Source organism: Phodopus roborovskii, unplaced genomic scaffold (assembly GCF_943737965.1).
Source record: "Phodopus roborovskii unplaced genomic scaffold, PHOROB, whole genome shotgun sequence".
Classification (NCBI taxonomy): Eukaryota; Metazoa; Chordata; class Mammalia; order Rodentia; family Cricetidae; genus Phodopus; species Phodopus roborovskii.
The window spans coordinates 520,882-537,296 of NW_026125575.1; the positions used below are offsets into that span (position 1 = coordinate 520,882).

General features: G+C 37.9%; 1 protein-coding gene across 1 annotated transcript in view; it reads left to right on the forward strand.

Moving 5' to 3' along the window:
• Itgb8 (integrin subunit beta 8) overlaps nt 1-16,415 on the forward strand; it is a 77,627-nt gene that overhangs the window by 32,795 nt on the left and 28,417 nt on the right. Inside the window, exons 2-3 of the mRNA XM_051177820.1 lie at nt 2,385-2,470; nt 8,911-9,085. Of these exons, the coding sequence (XP_051033777.1) occupies nt 2,385-2,470; nt 8,911-9,085 (261 nt within the window). The remainder of the gene's footprint in view (nt 1-2,384; nt 2,471-8,910; nt 9,086-16,415) is intronic.

Sequence of the window (16,415 nt, forward strand, 5' to 3'; positions counted from 1 at the left end):
GGCTATCCTGGGCTATATAAAGTTTTGGGCAAGATAAAAGAAAATAAAAAGATTTTTCCTTATAAATTTGCTGTGCTTCTTATATGTGGAAGTAGGAGCCTAACATAAGCTTTAACCTAGGGAGACTTAGGTCAGAACTGGACAAACATTAGTAATAAGGTCCAGGGCCCAAGGCTCTGCATCTTTTTGACTGGCAATGTAAAGTTCTACCTGTTGAGTCAGAGGCCCATTCAAATCTACACTGAAATAGATGTCACTCCATGTTCCAGTAAGGTCAAAGCCAGCATTAGCAAAGGTCAAGTCAGGTTTTTAATCTTACTTATTTCTTATTGATGTAACAGTATATCTTATATTTAGTTTATAAGAGACTTGTTTCTCATAGATCTGGAGGCTGGTAAATCCACCATAAAGGAGCAGGTATCCCATGCCAAGGGAGCGTCTTCTAGCTGCACATGACACAGACCAAAAGGGCAAAAGGGAGAAACCACAGAGAAGCCTCTTCTGTAAGAGCTATTGTCTCACTCACAGGGGAGGAGCCTCAGACAGTCATACCACAAAGGTTCCACCTCAAACACTGCACTGGAGATGAATACACTCAGACCACAGGAGTTTGCCAATGTGCCTGATTTCTAGACCCATTTTGGTTTCCTTTCTGGAAATAAAACTGTAAAGGTCACTCCGTCTTCTGAATATTTTAAGAATAAGCAGTTTTTCACATTTTGCAGACTAAGCCAGATGGATGATTTGGAATAGGGAGTCTCCATATTTAGATGGCCAAGCTGGTAGTGAAGGGAGCCCAAAACATAAGTTATTTTTAGTTCTTGGAATTCTAGACTAGATCTGGGCAGCTCAGCGAGGAATTCTTGGAACATACATATTATTAATATATATGTATATTATGTGTATCACAGTATATCACACACACGCACGTGTGCGCGCACACACACACACACACATAAAGTTTCTCTAAAGCCAAAGTTGAAGGGTAGGAGGAAGTTCAGACAGTAAAATAATAGACCATGAGAGAGGGTGTTAGAGAAGAGTATATGAGGTTTAAAGCAAAGCACACCAGCCTGACACTCTGCTATAGTTAGTGCCTCTCTACTGTAGTCGCCACCCTCGCTCTGCCCACTCCAACACCTGTGCTTTGACACATCCAAGTCAGAACTGTTTCACCCTGGATTCCAGAGCATTTAGGAAAGTTGAAAGAGAAGAAAACAGCAATGGGAATCTGATGGGCCATGTGCCTGTAAACTCTTACGTTATATGTGATTATGTCCATAGCAACACACATTTTAATCAGAGAAATACAGATTAAAACAAAGAGAGTACCAGAGGACACAATATCTATGGAGTAATGATTAAAGAGCCCCACCCTCATCCCTGTTCATGGCTTTAAAGTAGAGAGAGCCCCACATCATAGCAATTTGGCGACATCTCTCCTGCGTTTGTTGCACACTCAGCATATCCTCTCCCACCCAGGATGTAAGTGACTTGTAGCCTTGATGTCCACCCCATTCACTGTGTGCCTGTGAGTAAGTGGGGAAATACATGATTCCCAATGGCTGTAGGCAACCTTAGGTTAAAGGATAAAATATAAGAAGACTGACCCAATCAACACAAGAAAAAAAGGATACATTCTCATTCTGTATTAGAGTCTATGTGTCTATGTTTTTATCTTTAAGAACTAAGTACATAGAGGAATAAAGCCAATTTCCAGTTATAGCTATCTAGTCAGATATAGCTCAGCACAAGAATCAATGATCTTAATGTGATCCAGTCTGTAAAAGCCACATTGAATTAGCTAAAAGGTCTCACTCACTTTAACCACTCTGTGTCTAAAATGCTGAATCATGCCACAGTGTCTAGATCTGCGTTACACAAAATAATCAATATTAACGCAATCAGACCTTCTACTGGAACAACTTTAAATGCCCTTCAAGATTACTTCTCAGAAATTTCCATCACTGTGATTCAGCATGGCTTCACATGTTGATATGCTAATTTTTACAGGAAAAACATCAGAAGGAAAAGCACCTGCTTGGTTCAGAGATTACAAACTATGACTTCAATGAACTACAACTTTAGAGGATCCCCCGCAGTGCAGTGCAATCTATAATAAAGCTAAAGCCCCAGATATAACCAAGGTCACATTTCTACCCTTCTCCTTTCTCCTGATCTTAGAATATCAGATGCTAGCCTATCCAGGTGCCTGTTGATGAGAGTGAGCAGGTTAATGCTTCCTAAAGAAACTATTCATTGTGTGATGCCATCTGTTTTTAACAAAAGATGACTGTATTTGACTTTTCCAACTGCATTTCGAATTGTGTACTCTTCCCACCTTGAAAGAAATGCCTAATGGTTCCTCTTAACTTGAATTTCAGAACACAATAGATGTGGCTCTTCAGATGTGATCTCCTGTACCAAGTGCCTCCAGCTGGGTCCAGAGTGCGGATGGTGTGTTCACGAGGTGTGCTTTTTTTTGTTTTTGTTGTTTTTGTTTGTTGCTGCTGCTGCTGCCTTTTGAGATTTTCTCATCCTTAACTTTCTCTCTAGCCTGACTTCATTCTCTCAATATTTTACACTTTAAAGATGCATCAGGAACAAGAAAGATAACCCTGAGCATCAGGAAAATTTTATTTGGTTTTCTGTGGAAAAGCAGCTTATTTGAATGAATATAAAATCAAGTATAGCATTTTTATTAGAAAAAGTGTGAGAATTTTGACATGAACTGCAAACCATTTTATGTTTTCCATCTGTTCTGTGAAAAAAGTTGGCAAATATATATAATAAATTTTGATAGTTCAGTAGACTTTGATATAAGATTCTTGCTGCAACTTGCAGCACAAAGTTATATATCCAAGTTTGATTGCTTTCTTAATACTTTCTTATCAAAGAAAAGCAGAATAATTCATTGGTATGTTTTACTTGTTTTTATATGAACTACTAAGAACTCAGTGATTTCCTAACATTGTATAGCAACTTTTGCTTTCTTATGGAAAATGTGATGCCTTTATTGTTACTGAAGTACTATGTATATTTAAATCCTGTACAGTGGAAAATAATTCAATGCTATTGTTAAAAGTTAATGTTTTTTATTCTGTGTAGAGAAACAAATTCCAACAAAATTCTTAGAAAAAATTACAATGACTTCTTTTTGTCCTGCTCTAAAGTTGTTTTATGAGGTTTTTTAAAATCAGTCATCTTAAATCAGAGAGAGGTACTTACATATGATTTTTTTCCTAAGGTGTCATCTGCTAAAATGGAATCTCTTTGTGAGAATGCCTGGGTAGCTTTGTAGTTACTTATGCAACTCCTGGGAATTGTAATTAATAGGCTTTCAGACTTCTGTCTGGCATGGACATGAATCTCTAGTTTTACTTCCTCTAATTTAGCTCAACAACGAAACTCCATAATACTGTCACCTCTTCTTATTCCCCGCTCTTCATGCATGAAGCAGGAAGACAAAGACAGTTGAAAAGGAGCTGGGAGGATGGACACAGCTCTTTTCTATGAAACAATCAGGGCACAAGCACAGAAAGGGTTCAGATACAGGAGCCTCATCTGAAAGTTACCTCTCCTGCTGACAGTCTCATGTTCTGTGTGTTCTGGGCTAACATCACGGGGGAAAAAAAATCAGACATCATTAATTAACAAGGAAGTACTTTGTCACAACTCATCAAGTCAGGCAATGTCACAAAAAGGAAGATTCCAGAATTTCTTAGTTCAAGCTCTATCATCTAAAGACAAGACAGAATTCTTGCCATTCTCTGAACAACCCTTTATCTCACTCATCTCTACAGCCTTGAATGTGGAGATGACTTGTAGGGTTCTCTATCAGGGATGTTTTGTGGCCTGGTTTTCCTGACCCTAAGCCAGTAATCCACTCATCACTAAAGAAGACACTTAGAGCCCTGCTCTTTGTGCCAAGTCAACTTCAGCTGCTGAGTGCTTCAGTGGGAGTTGTTGTGGGGAGCTTTCTGAAATATGCTTCAAAGCCTAGTTGTCAATCAAGTGTGAAGTTGGGTCCCAGAGAGACTACTCCTCTCACAGCTGTGATTGGCACAAAAGGGGAGAAAAAAGACACCTCTGAAAATATCCATCTGTCTGGTCACAGAAGCAGGGACTTGGGGGTTGTGCCAAGGTATGGGGATTCAGAAGGAAGAAAGCCAATGCAGGTGAGGTGCTGATGAGACAAAGGAAATCTATATCAACTATTGCACTTGCAAACAGAGATGGACCTTGAGGAAAATATTTAAAATTTGCAAAGTTATTCTTGTCTACATACCACAGTATAAGATAGTATATACAGTTTAGGAAGATCAGGCTCTGAAGGGACACCAAGTTGAATTTAAACCCTAGTTCCAACAGTTTCTAACTATAAACTATATAATCTATGTGAACTATGTAAACCATGTTGTATCATCCCTTTAAATCACTTTTCCTATCTCTAAAATGGAAATACTGATTGTATCCACCCATACTTTAACTAATATATATATAAAATATATATTATATATACATACATACACACACATTATATATATGTATATATATTATATATATATACATACACACATTATATATATATGTATATATATATATATATATATAAAATAAAGTAACATATAATATAGGGCATTGCTTGAGACATAGGAGTTGTTTCTGTAGGTACTTCACTTACGTTTAAGGAGCTAGGGAGATGGCAAAGTGCTTGCTGTACAAGCACAAGGACCTCAGTTAGAACCCCCATTACCCATATCAAAGCCAGGTATAGTGGCACACATATGTAACCCCAATATTGGGAAGTGAAGACAGACATATCCCTAAGGCTTCTGGCAAGACAGTCTAGTTGAAATGGCAATCACCAGATTCAGTAAAAGACCATATCTCAAAAACTGAGGTGGAGACATAATGGGGGAAAAAAAAAAACATCTAAACATCAACTTCTGGTCTCTACATGTACTTGTGTGAGCAAACACAGTTACATACACATGTATACACCACACACACACTAATAAAACAAAATTTATAAAAACACACAATCTCTCAGGATACAATCTTTCCCATTGTTCATATTATTAAGAGAAGGAACCATGCAATCCCTGTAGGCTGGCCTGATATCATCAAAAGGTAAGATCACCCATCACATAGACACAGATACAGATGGTGACCCTGGTTTCTCAATCAGAAAAGAAGGGGGCAAGAGAAGGGTATAGGAGGTTTTTCCTGATCATGACGATAAAAAATGAAAAACAGCTTAACAAACCTGGCTTGTATAATTTTCAAAGCTGTTCAAAGTACCACCACCCCCAAGACTCAGGGAGTAAGTACCCCAGAATGGATGGTGGAAAAGATGTAAGAACTGGAAGGTAAGGCTAAGAAATGTATCTGCTAGGAATGATGAAGCCATTGAACTCTTAGACTCACAGAAGCTGTGGCTACCTGCACTGGGCCTGCATAAAACTGGTCTTGTCAACGATTGGTTATGGATGGAAGAGAGGTTCAAAGAACCCTTCCCTCCCTACCAAAATATTAGCAACTGAAACATCCTGGGAGAGGTGTAGTCATTGTCTTTAGTTGTGAACTGAATGGTGAGTCTACCAGGCTTTAGTAGATAATTCCAAACATATGAACACACAGATAACCCTGGGTAAACAGTAGGTCAAAAAACAAAGCAAAATAAATAAACTTGAATGCAGGGGGTGGGGAGCTTTGAGCTTTGTTGGGAGGAGGAGTCATTATTGGTTCAGGGAGATAAAGGGTTGGTTAATAATATTCATCAGAAAGTATTATATGGATGTGTAAAGTTGTCAAAATATTAATAAAAATCCTGCCTCAAAAATCACTATGAATGTAGACAGTATAAGTCAATCTGCTTGTATTTTTTTTTAACTTTTTTATTATTTAAATTTTTAAAAACTTAAAAACAATCTTATTTTACATACCAATTCTAGTTCCCTCTCTCTCCCATCCTCCCACTCCCCATTCCACCTGCCATCCTCCACTCCTCAGAGAGGGTAATATCTCCCATGGGGAATCATCAAAGTCTGTCACATCATTTGGGGCAAGACCAGGCACTCCCCTCTGTGTCTAGGCTAGATCTCCTGCTTGTATTCTTAAGTGGCATTTCCATCTGTCATCCCATAATCTCTGTTTTCCCTCAATAAAACTACTAGAAAACAATTGAGATAGAAAGGACTTTATTAATACCACCAGTGATTCTAGTTAACACTGTTAACACCCACATTGTTTTGAGCAATTCTCTTCTGTCTTGGCTGACATCACAGTGTCATGGTATGGGCCTGACTTGAAACGGTGGTTTCAAGAATAGGATGTGAAGGGCATTTTCTATTCAAAGGGAGATGATAAGACCCTTCCATGTCCAAGCAGATTGCTGGTTTTGGAAACCAAAGGACCCAAACAATATTAGGAGGAAAATGCATTTTGTTTTTATACCCAGAGTATTATGCTAATGCACAGAAGTGACAACTTGTGAAAAGCCAGTGACATCAGCCTGAGCCACTCATTCTCAACTGATCTTAGTTACAGAAATGTGAAGTCTGATTTCCCCAGTATTTTTCTTTAAGAAAATCTAAAAGGGTTAGAAGAAATTAAAATGACAAAATCTGCCAAGAAATTAAAAGGGTGTGGTTTCAAATTGCTTTCCTTTCAAATGGAAAGTAAGCCACAATGGGCAAGAACCTTTTCTTTCCTTTTCAAACCTAATTGGCCAATTGGCAATGCTTTTTTGACTTGACTTAGTGCTTACTGTGGGCTAAAACAGACATTCTGATTCAGACATTGCAAAATAATTGAGAAGATTTTGCTATTTTAGCAAAACCATTTGACATTTAAAGGTCACATAGCATATAGCTTGATGTATAGTTACAGAAAAGTAGCTACCCTTTCTTTCTCCATTCTCTACATGCAGTTCAGAAACTCCAGTATGCTGAAAAGGAAGGTTCGAGTTGTTTATATTTTTTCCATTGCTTGATCTGAAATCTTGGGGACTTTATATCTGGGAAATGCATGTGGCCCTCCACATGACATGTGAGTTGGGAATGCAACAAGTACCAAGCCTTGTATACTCTCAGGGTACCCACAATGCAACAAGTACCAAGCCTTGTATACTCTCAGGGTCCCCACAATGGGAGAAACTGGAACTCCAAGAAATGTGTAAGCTACATCTGGCTGGTAGTTGTAGGTGTTACCAGTTGATATGATAAATTTAGATATAAGTAAAGGCTCTGACCTTTAAACTTCTGGTTAAAATCTAGGTGACGGTTAAGTGTAAGGCAAATTTAAATGTCCACAATACCACTTAACAAACACCTGGAAAGTTCAATTAGAAAGAAAGGTACATTGCCTTTTCCCTTTTCATAGTGTTAGGATCACCAGCAAGAGCTGTTTAGGGATAAGCACGGTGAAGACCAGATAGTAAATCAACAGCACTTGCAGGCAAACACAGTCTCTACAGCAGATTCTTCTTGTCTTGTTCTATTACCATCGTCTAAAAATGGGACATTTTGAAATACAAACCATGTAAAAGCAGACAAAAGTCACATTTGTCCTACTGGCTTTAATTTTCCAAGCCATAATCTAAATTGAGAAAGAATAAAATCTTTTAAATATTTTATATTTCCCACTATGAATTTGCCTAATCATTTTCTGATGCTGGGAATATCATTCTTCACAATTAATGACCTCACCTGGCATTTAAACGTTATAATTCCTTTTCCCTTTAACCTATGACATTCTCTTGCCACTAAGCTTTACTCCCATAATAAATTATATTTCCTTGCTTAGTGATAGAATTCACCCATTATCTGCTGATTTTTGTAGTGAAGACTCTAGCTGCCTTTATCTGCATTCTTAACCTTTTGAAAACTTTTGTACTGTAGTAAGTATCTGCTCAACAGTCTTTCACTGACTGATTATGTAAAGATCAGATTCCCTGAATCATATGAATTAAAGGTAAAATGATTGAATGCTGAACCAAAATAGCCCTGCCAGGAAGATTGCTAAGCAAATATTCATCTCACATGTAACTATCTTAAATAATTTATACCAATATTATCCATAGCAAAGATTTTCCATACTTTTGAAAATAATACCTGAATGGCCATGTGAAAAATAAAAGTATCGATTTTTTTTTATCTCAGCCAGAACAAATTAACTTTAAATCATATTCCATTAATCCTAAACATATGAGATGTCTCTTAAACAATAAGCTACTCTTTTATGCTGAATGATTGTGAAAGGTTAGCTTAGATGCAAAAATCAGGAGAGTCTGAATTGGAATCTTCTACCACTGTGTCATCACAAGCATCTTCCTTGGTTTATCCAATTATTCACAGGCTGATTTGTATATAAGAAGATCCAGAGATTGATGGTCTGAGAAGCTAGAATTCCAATTCCTTCTTTATGAGTTGTCAACACACTTAGGCATGCGATTTTGAAGAAGTGTTCTCATCTCCTTAACACAACAGCACACAGTAGACATGCCAGCTGTGTTCCTTGAAACAAGAGGCATACATGTGGAAACAATAAATTGTCTACTTTGACTTAATTCTTTTTTATATATGAATTGCCAAAGTCAGATGTTTAGAAAGAATGAAGCTGGTATAATTTTACAGTGCTCAGTCAACAACAATTAAAGTGCTTGATTAAACTTCCTCTCTTTATTACCTTGTTTTCTTATTTTCAAATGAAATATAGAAGTAAAACTTTCATTCCTGACAAATTTGCCCATACTTTTATTTGAAAGCATGCAGCTAATTTATGCAATGAACTAATTTGTTCTACACAGGAAACATCTCCTTTGTAATATTTGTATTGTATGGGTTTCTTAAGTTGTCACTGAAATGATTTGCTAAAAACATCAGTGATTTTCCTTTTTTTAAACAGGATTTTGTTTCAGGTGGATCAAGAAGTGAACGTTGTGATACCATTTCCAATCTGATAAACAAAGGCTGTCCAGCTGACTCGGTAGAATACCTGTCAGTGCGCATAGTCACACCAAATGAGAATGAAATCAATACCCAAGTGACACCAGGAGAAGTCTCGATCCAGCTGCATCCAGGTTTGGTGATTTTCAAAGAAATCTGTGAAGGACATTAATTTGTGATGAGAGCTCATCGTGACTTGCTCACAGTTGATCTGATGCAGCAGGCAGTACTGTAATTGACATCTTACTGAGATCAGATCAAAGAACCAAATCTAGTCCCTGTCAAGTCCATAGCTAAGCTGGGTGGCCTAGGCCACTCTATAAACCTCACTACAGCCTACTATAACTGTTCTGATCACACAGGGCAGTCACACTGTGATGTAATTGTGCTCTGAATTCAATGAAACTCTGGGGGAAGAGAACTTTTTCTTACAGTTAGTTATTGAGTTGGTAGAGGGTGAAGAGGAGCGCACATGCCTCAGTGCACATAGAGGTCAGAGAACAACTTGCAAAAATCAATTCTCTCTTTCAGTCATGTCTGTTCTGATGATCGCATGACTGCTGTCAAGCTGGTAGCAAGTGCTGATACCTGCTAAGCCCCAAAAAAGGGGCATACATTTTTTTTTTGTTTTCTTTCTCCATTTTGCAGAGTGCTAGAATAGAGTAAATTCTCCATATGTACTTATATATGCTTTGATTCATTCATTCATTAGTGGAAAATACAAATTACTTAAGTACTTAGTCTTTGCAATGAACTTTTAAAGACAAAACTACCATTCATTATTACCATAATTAACTTAAACAGCTTTGTGATGGTATTTGAGATTAGTGTGTACTTTCCCTAATGCATTTCTCTGTTATCTTCCCTTCTGTAGCAGTGTGCTCCATAGTCTGACACGTGTTGTAGCTCTGGAAAACATCCATTCCCCCAGGGACATAGAATTCCAATGTATGAACTATATACAAGATGTCAAAGTACACAGATATGTGCCACAGAGCTAGAAGACTGGTTTAAAATAATATTAAATTGTTTTCAACTCTTCATTAGTTCGCCGTAGGTGGTCATGTCTTGTCATTAGTTTTTAAAATAATAATAGTAATAAAATAATAATAATAAAATTCTTGCTACACTTCTCATCCAACTCAAACTATTTTTTCCAGACTAATTAGTTACCATAAAAACAAAGTCTATTTCTTTCCCTGGACATGTTCCTAGCTTCCAGTTAAAACTTAGTTCTCCACTGTAAAAAATAATGATACAGATTGATATGGAAGTATATGAGGGCAAGCAGGAAAGGGATGCATAGCCAGTACAGGAATTCTAATTCAGTTGGTAAAGAGCATGGCTTTACCACCTACTATTGAAATAAAAGGCAATGTTTACCCAATCCAGTATATTCACTAAAATCTGCCCTTAATATTCCAGTAATTACACATCTTGCTTCCACACAGCCTTCTAAAGTTATAATTGCCCACCACCTCTAATGACTTTTTTCTCGACCTGGTTTTACAGCAGGTTCATGATCTGATCTCAGGTTTTCTAATCTCTCCTAAACTACTTCTATAATTCACAGTCTCCATATTTTATCAGTGTCCATGACTTGCCAGCATTCTCATCCACATATTCCCTGGGCCTCCAGAGACTTTATGGAGTGGGTTTGTTTGTGTGTTGTCTGTGTTAACATTAAATAGTAACATACATGACCCTCCATTACATCTTGGCCTTCTGACTCCTGTGTCTGAGTTAACTCCCAGAGCACACATGAATTTTAAGGTACTTTGTTATCATGGTCTTTACCTCAAGCCTCTCTTCAAATCCTACAGATTCCCTCATCACCACTCTGCACTCAACTTCAACAAGTTCTTCATCATAGGAGAGCTTAAAACCCTCCCTTTCAATATCTTCAGAGGACATAAGGGGATTATAAAACAAAACTGCTGAGCTTAATTAGTAAATTTGATGCTTCAGTCTGTTTAGCTGCCACCACACAATGCCTTACATTTGGTGACATAAATGGCAGAATTGTCTTTTCTCACAGTTACAGAATTCAAAGGTCAGGTATGCTCAAGAATGAGGTATTGGCAGATTTGGTGTCCAGTGAAGGTTCTCCAGGCTTACAGGTGTCTACTTCCTGATGAGTCCTCCCATGGCAGAGTTGAGGGGGGAAGGAATGGGAATGGTGTGAAGTGAAAATCTCCAGTGTCTCAGAGGACCATTAATCCTGTTATGAAGTGCCACCCACCATGATCTCATCTAAACCTAACTATAACACAAGGTCCTGTCTCCAAACTCTATTCAGCCTATAATACTTGGTAAGTAAATTGTTATTTTTAAAGTCCGTATACTATATTAAGAAATCAACCACAGAGAACCCAGTTACAAAAAGTAAAAAAAAAAAAAATTATGTCCCCATTATCTTTAAGCACAGTGCCATAAAATTTTAAATTAAGTCAAAAGATATAATAAAAATTCTAGTCATAAACAAATAGTAACAGTAACAAAAGACATTCAAATATATAGGTTATAGCATGAATTGTTCTAAAAATTGAAAGGTTTGCTTTTATTTTGAAAAAAAATGAATAATAATGGACTGAGCATCTAAATAAAAGAATAGCAAAAAAAGCAATCATAAAATAAAAAGGAAATAAATTTAAATGAATAAAATTAATGAAATATAGAATTAAAATAAAATGTAAATACAATAATAAATTTAGTAAATCTAAGAAATGAAGACAAAAAAATTGCTAGTTGAATAATATTCACTAACACATGGTAAGAAGTACTTTGCATTCATTCAAACTTTCAAGGAACACATTATACCTGCGTCATATAAACTCTTAGAAAGATTTACAGTAGGCCTGCAAGCTACTTGGTTGAGTCAGTATAACCTGTCAAAGCCTTAATAAAAACTGTAGCAAATCAAAGCAGACTACATTTGCTAAGAACCACTGTGTCCAGATAAAAGAGTATGATGTTCCCAAATAAGAAGATGTTTTTGTGACAATTACAAGTCTCCATAAACACTGTTAAAGACATTTAGCAAAGGTGAGATAATCTCAATTAAATTCAAATATAGTTTCTCTACACAACGCAGCACATTTCTTTAGAATATGCTGCTAAAAGTGAATTTGCTAGGCAAATTTGTTTTCTGTTGCTGAGACAAAATACCTGAGAATATGGCCCCATTGTTTTAGGGCATGTGAGACACTTCATCATGGCAGGAAGATGAGTCCTGTTTATCTCAGGGACAATGAGAAAGAGACAGGGGTCCCAATATCCTCCCCTGTTGCCCCCACCAACCCCCATCCCATTCCCTTGTTGCTCCCGAGGGTGTGAACTTCCATGGGGAGTCTTCAAAGTCTGTCATATCATTTGGAGCAGGGCCCAGGCCCTCCCCCATGTGTCTTGGCTGAGAGAATATCCATCTATGTGGAATGGGTTCCCAAAGTCCATTCATATACTAGGGATAAATATTGATCCACTACCAGAGGCCCCATAGACTGCCCAGTTCTCCTAACTAACACCCACATTCAGGGGATCTGGATTGGTCCTATGCTGGTTTCCCAACTATCAGACTAGGGTCCATGAGCTCCCCCTTGTTCAGGTCAGCTGTCTCTGTGGGTTTCTGTAGCCTGGTCTTGACCCCTTTGCTCATCACTCCTCCCTCTCGACAACTGGATTCTAAGACCTTGGCTCAGTGTTTAGCTGTGGGTCTCTGCTTCTGCTTCCATCAGCTACTGGGTGAAGGCTCTAGGATGGCATATAAAGGGCATTAAAGTAGCCTCTTCACTATTGTTTAGATTGTTATTTAGGGTCATCCTTTTAGATCTCTGAACATTTTCCTAGTGCCAGATTTTTCTTTAAACCTATAATGGCTCCCTGTATTATGGTATCTCTTTTCTTGCTCTCTTTGCCTTACTCAATCTTCCTGCTCCATCATGCCCACCTCTGCCCTCCTCTTCTCCCTCCCCTAACCCCATGCTCACAATTTGCTTGGGAGATGTTGTCCCTTTCCCCTTCTCCAGGGTACCATGTATGTCTCTCTGCGGGTCCTGCTTGTTTCCTAGATTTCTGGTGTGGGTTGTAGGCTGGTAAGCCTTTGATCTATGTCTAAAAGTCATATATGAGTGAGTACATACTATGTTTGTCTTTTGTGACTTAATTACCTCCCCCAGGATGGTTTCTTCTAGTCCATCCATTTGCCAGTGAATTTCAAGATTCCATTGATTTTTTTTTCCCCAATGAGTAGTACTCCATTATGTAAATGTACCACATTTTCTCCATCCACTCTTCAGTTTAGGGACATTTAGGTTGCTTCCAGGTTCTGGCTATTACAAATAATGCTATGAACATAGGTGAACAGATGTAAGGACCCTATTTTTATAATTAAATACTAATTTTCAGCAGGTTATCCTATTTTATATATTATTTATTGCTAATAAATGCAGCTATATCCTTTAAATGCCCTACTCTTTAGAAAATATTTGATGGAAGAACATATAAATTACACCTTTCTGCTTATGTGTTCAATTCATATACATCAATAATTACAGTTTTCTCCTTTTGTAGCTACATTAATGATTTAGGTCTTCTGAAATTATAAGTCAATACCAGAGGTTTCAGAGAAGAAAAGCAGTCCTTATCCTAAGGTTACTTAGACTCCAGTAGAAATAATGGCAATAATTATTAACATATATGTATTTACTGTGTGCCAAATATGGAACTAGGTATTCTGTGTAAAGCTATCTCACAGTAGCTTTTAGAAATTGAAAGAAGATAGAGATACTATGTCTGGTACTTCATAATTATATAGTAAACATTAAAATGATGGTATGATCCAGTTGCTAGGGAAACCAGGCAGGGAGGCTCAGCCTGATCCAAGGGGAGTAGCTTACTGAAGAGTGTCTTAAAGCAGTAATTACATGAAGAAAGGGAGGTTAGCTTACCACAGGCAAAAGGAACATAAACATAGCATGAAAGTGTGTGTTTGCAGAGTACTCAGGACTTACAAGCAGTATTGTCTTGTTAGGCTTAATATGAAGATGGAATCAAGATGATGAGGTGCTTTAATCACCACCTTTAGCTACTTGAGCACCTTAAGTAGACAGTGTCAAATATAACCTTGAGTTTTATTTTATTTTTTTTTAACTTTGAGTTTTAAAAAGACAGAGTCCATGGTATAGTGACTATGGGAAAGCAGCGCAGCAAAGGATGGTGAAGTAAGAAGGAAAAATGCAGCAAATGCTGAGAAAAGAAGGGGAGAGTGGGAAAGAATACAGTTTGAGGCCAACCTGAGCTACATGGTGGCATCCTGTCTGAAACGACAAAAAAAGGAAAAGCTGGTAGACGAGGAGATAAGATAAGAGGTGAAGGGAGAGATTCATAAAGAAAAAATACCAAGGAGGAAATGTTATGGTCAGCCCCGATTGTGGTCATTTATAACCATTTTCCACATAGTTGACCTTGACTATCAGCTATGTTGTGGTTAGACAGTTTAATATGGGGGATGTGATCTAAAATTAGTTAGAAAATGTGGTTTAAATCACACACAAAAAAGGGGGACCTCCATCCATGAGAATTTGACAATATTTTAAGGCTTACTCATATAAACCCACACCCCAGACTGCTCTTCACACTCACCTGCACTCCACAAAGAGAAGCTGGTGAAGACAAGGAAGAATATGTGCCACAGCAGCAGGGACTTGAATGAAACTGAGGCAGCACAGTTAGAAACTCACTTCTCATTGCCCAAGATTTCCTGTCTGTGAGATTGGTAAAGAAAGATGCCAACAACATAATCAGGCATTGTTCTTTTCCTTAACACTCAAGGCAGAGAGACCAGAATGACTATGGTCAACTACAAAGCCCACCCTCAGTGACGTATTAAAGGGCCACACCTTTTAATTCTTCCCAAACAGTTCTACTGAGTAGTCATTCAAGTACTCAAACATATGAGACCATGGGGGCCATTCTCGTGCAAACTACCCTAACCCTGAAAAAGTAATATTTTTCTGAAAATAATTAACTTGCAAATCATATTTTATGACTAATAGAAATGCATGAGGTTATTCTCTTTAATTCCATTATTTTTATGTTTATGGGTATTTTGCCCACATATATGTTTGTGCACCACTTGTGCACAGCACCCTCAGATGCCAGAAGAGGGCTTTAGAATTCCTGGGACTGGAGTTACAGATGGTTTTGAGTAGCATGTAAGTTCTGGAAATCAAATCTGGGTCCTCTGGAAAAGTAGCTAATGCCCTTAACTACTGAGTCCAATAGTCTATTCTTGTAGGAGGAAAGGTCAAGAGTGATGAGCTCTCACTTCTCTTCCTTACCCACTACTGTCCATCTTTTAGTTTCAAACCATTGTATAGAACCAACAAATGCTTTATGATCCTGGTGTTGCCACTTCATTCCCAAGTTCTATGCTCCATCAGCACAGTTCTGCTGTTACTTTTGCAGTTCCTGTGACAACCCTGGGAAGCAAGGCAAGACTGAGTACACCAAACTAGGCTGTGGCCACTCTTTAATTAAAATGGGACATTTTAGAATTTTATTATTTGTATATTCTAAAGTTTTCCTGTAATCACATTATAGAATCACTTATAAATGCACAAAGGACATAGTCTGGGCTGAGTATGATTAATGGACTTAAGAGTGACATCAGCAACATTTAATTAAAGAATGGTTTGATCAGCTAATGTATACCAGCTGTATGGAGTATATGAATGTAGTACATCTATCTCAGACTATCCCATCTCAAAAAATTCCTCTAACATCAAGACACTGCTGCTTGTGTTAGCAACCAGGTCTAAAGCCATGTATCTGTACATATTTCTCTCTGAGTCAGCTTAACCAAACCCTTTTTAGTGTCTTCTGGTTATTGGCCTGTGTTGACTACACTCTAATATAAACTAAATAGAGGTTTACAGGGGGACACAGTATTTACATAGCCATGAGACCGTATCTCTAATGCCTTTACCTATGGAATATTACAAAACACATAGCTAACTCTTTATCCCACATATATAATTGTCTGATCCAAAGGCATCTTGAGAGCACACCATGCAAATTGCCTCAAACTCACAGGCAAGCAAGGCATGATAATCAAATTTGATCCCATCTTAAAAAGCAAAGTGTGATTTGGGGCTAGCTACCCTGAACTGGCAAAACATTACTGGATCTTGAAATGTAAAAGCAGCAATTACTGTTCTCTTGTACAATGACTAAAAGGTCCAAATACAGAAATATTTATTTTAAAATGACAACTTGTCCAGTGGAGGTCTTAGCCCATGTTGAAGACTGACCCAGGTACCTGTGCTAAGGCCAGGATCTAGGTAACCCAGGATCCTGACACAGTAACCTCCAGGGCTTTCTCATCACCTCTCCTCTGTGAAAGGAGATTTTGCTGGCTAGGCTGGGAATAATTGTCAGCACAGGTCTCCTGTGTGTGTGGCTGGC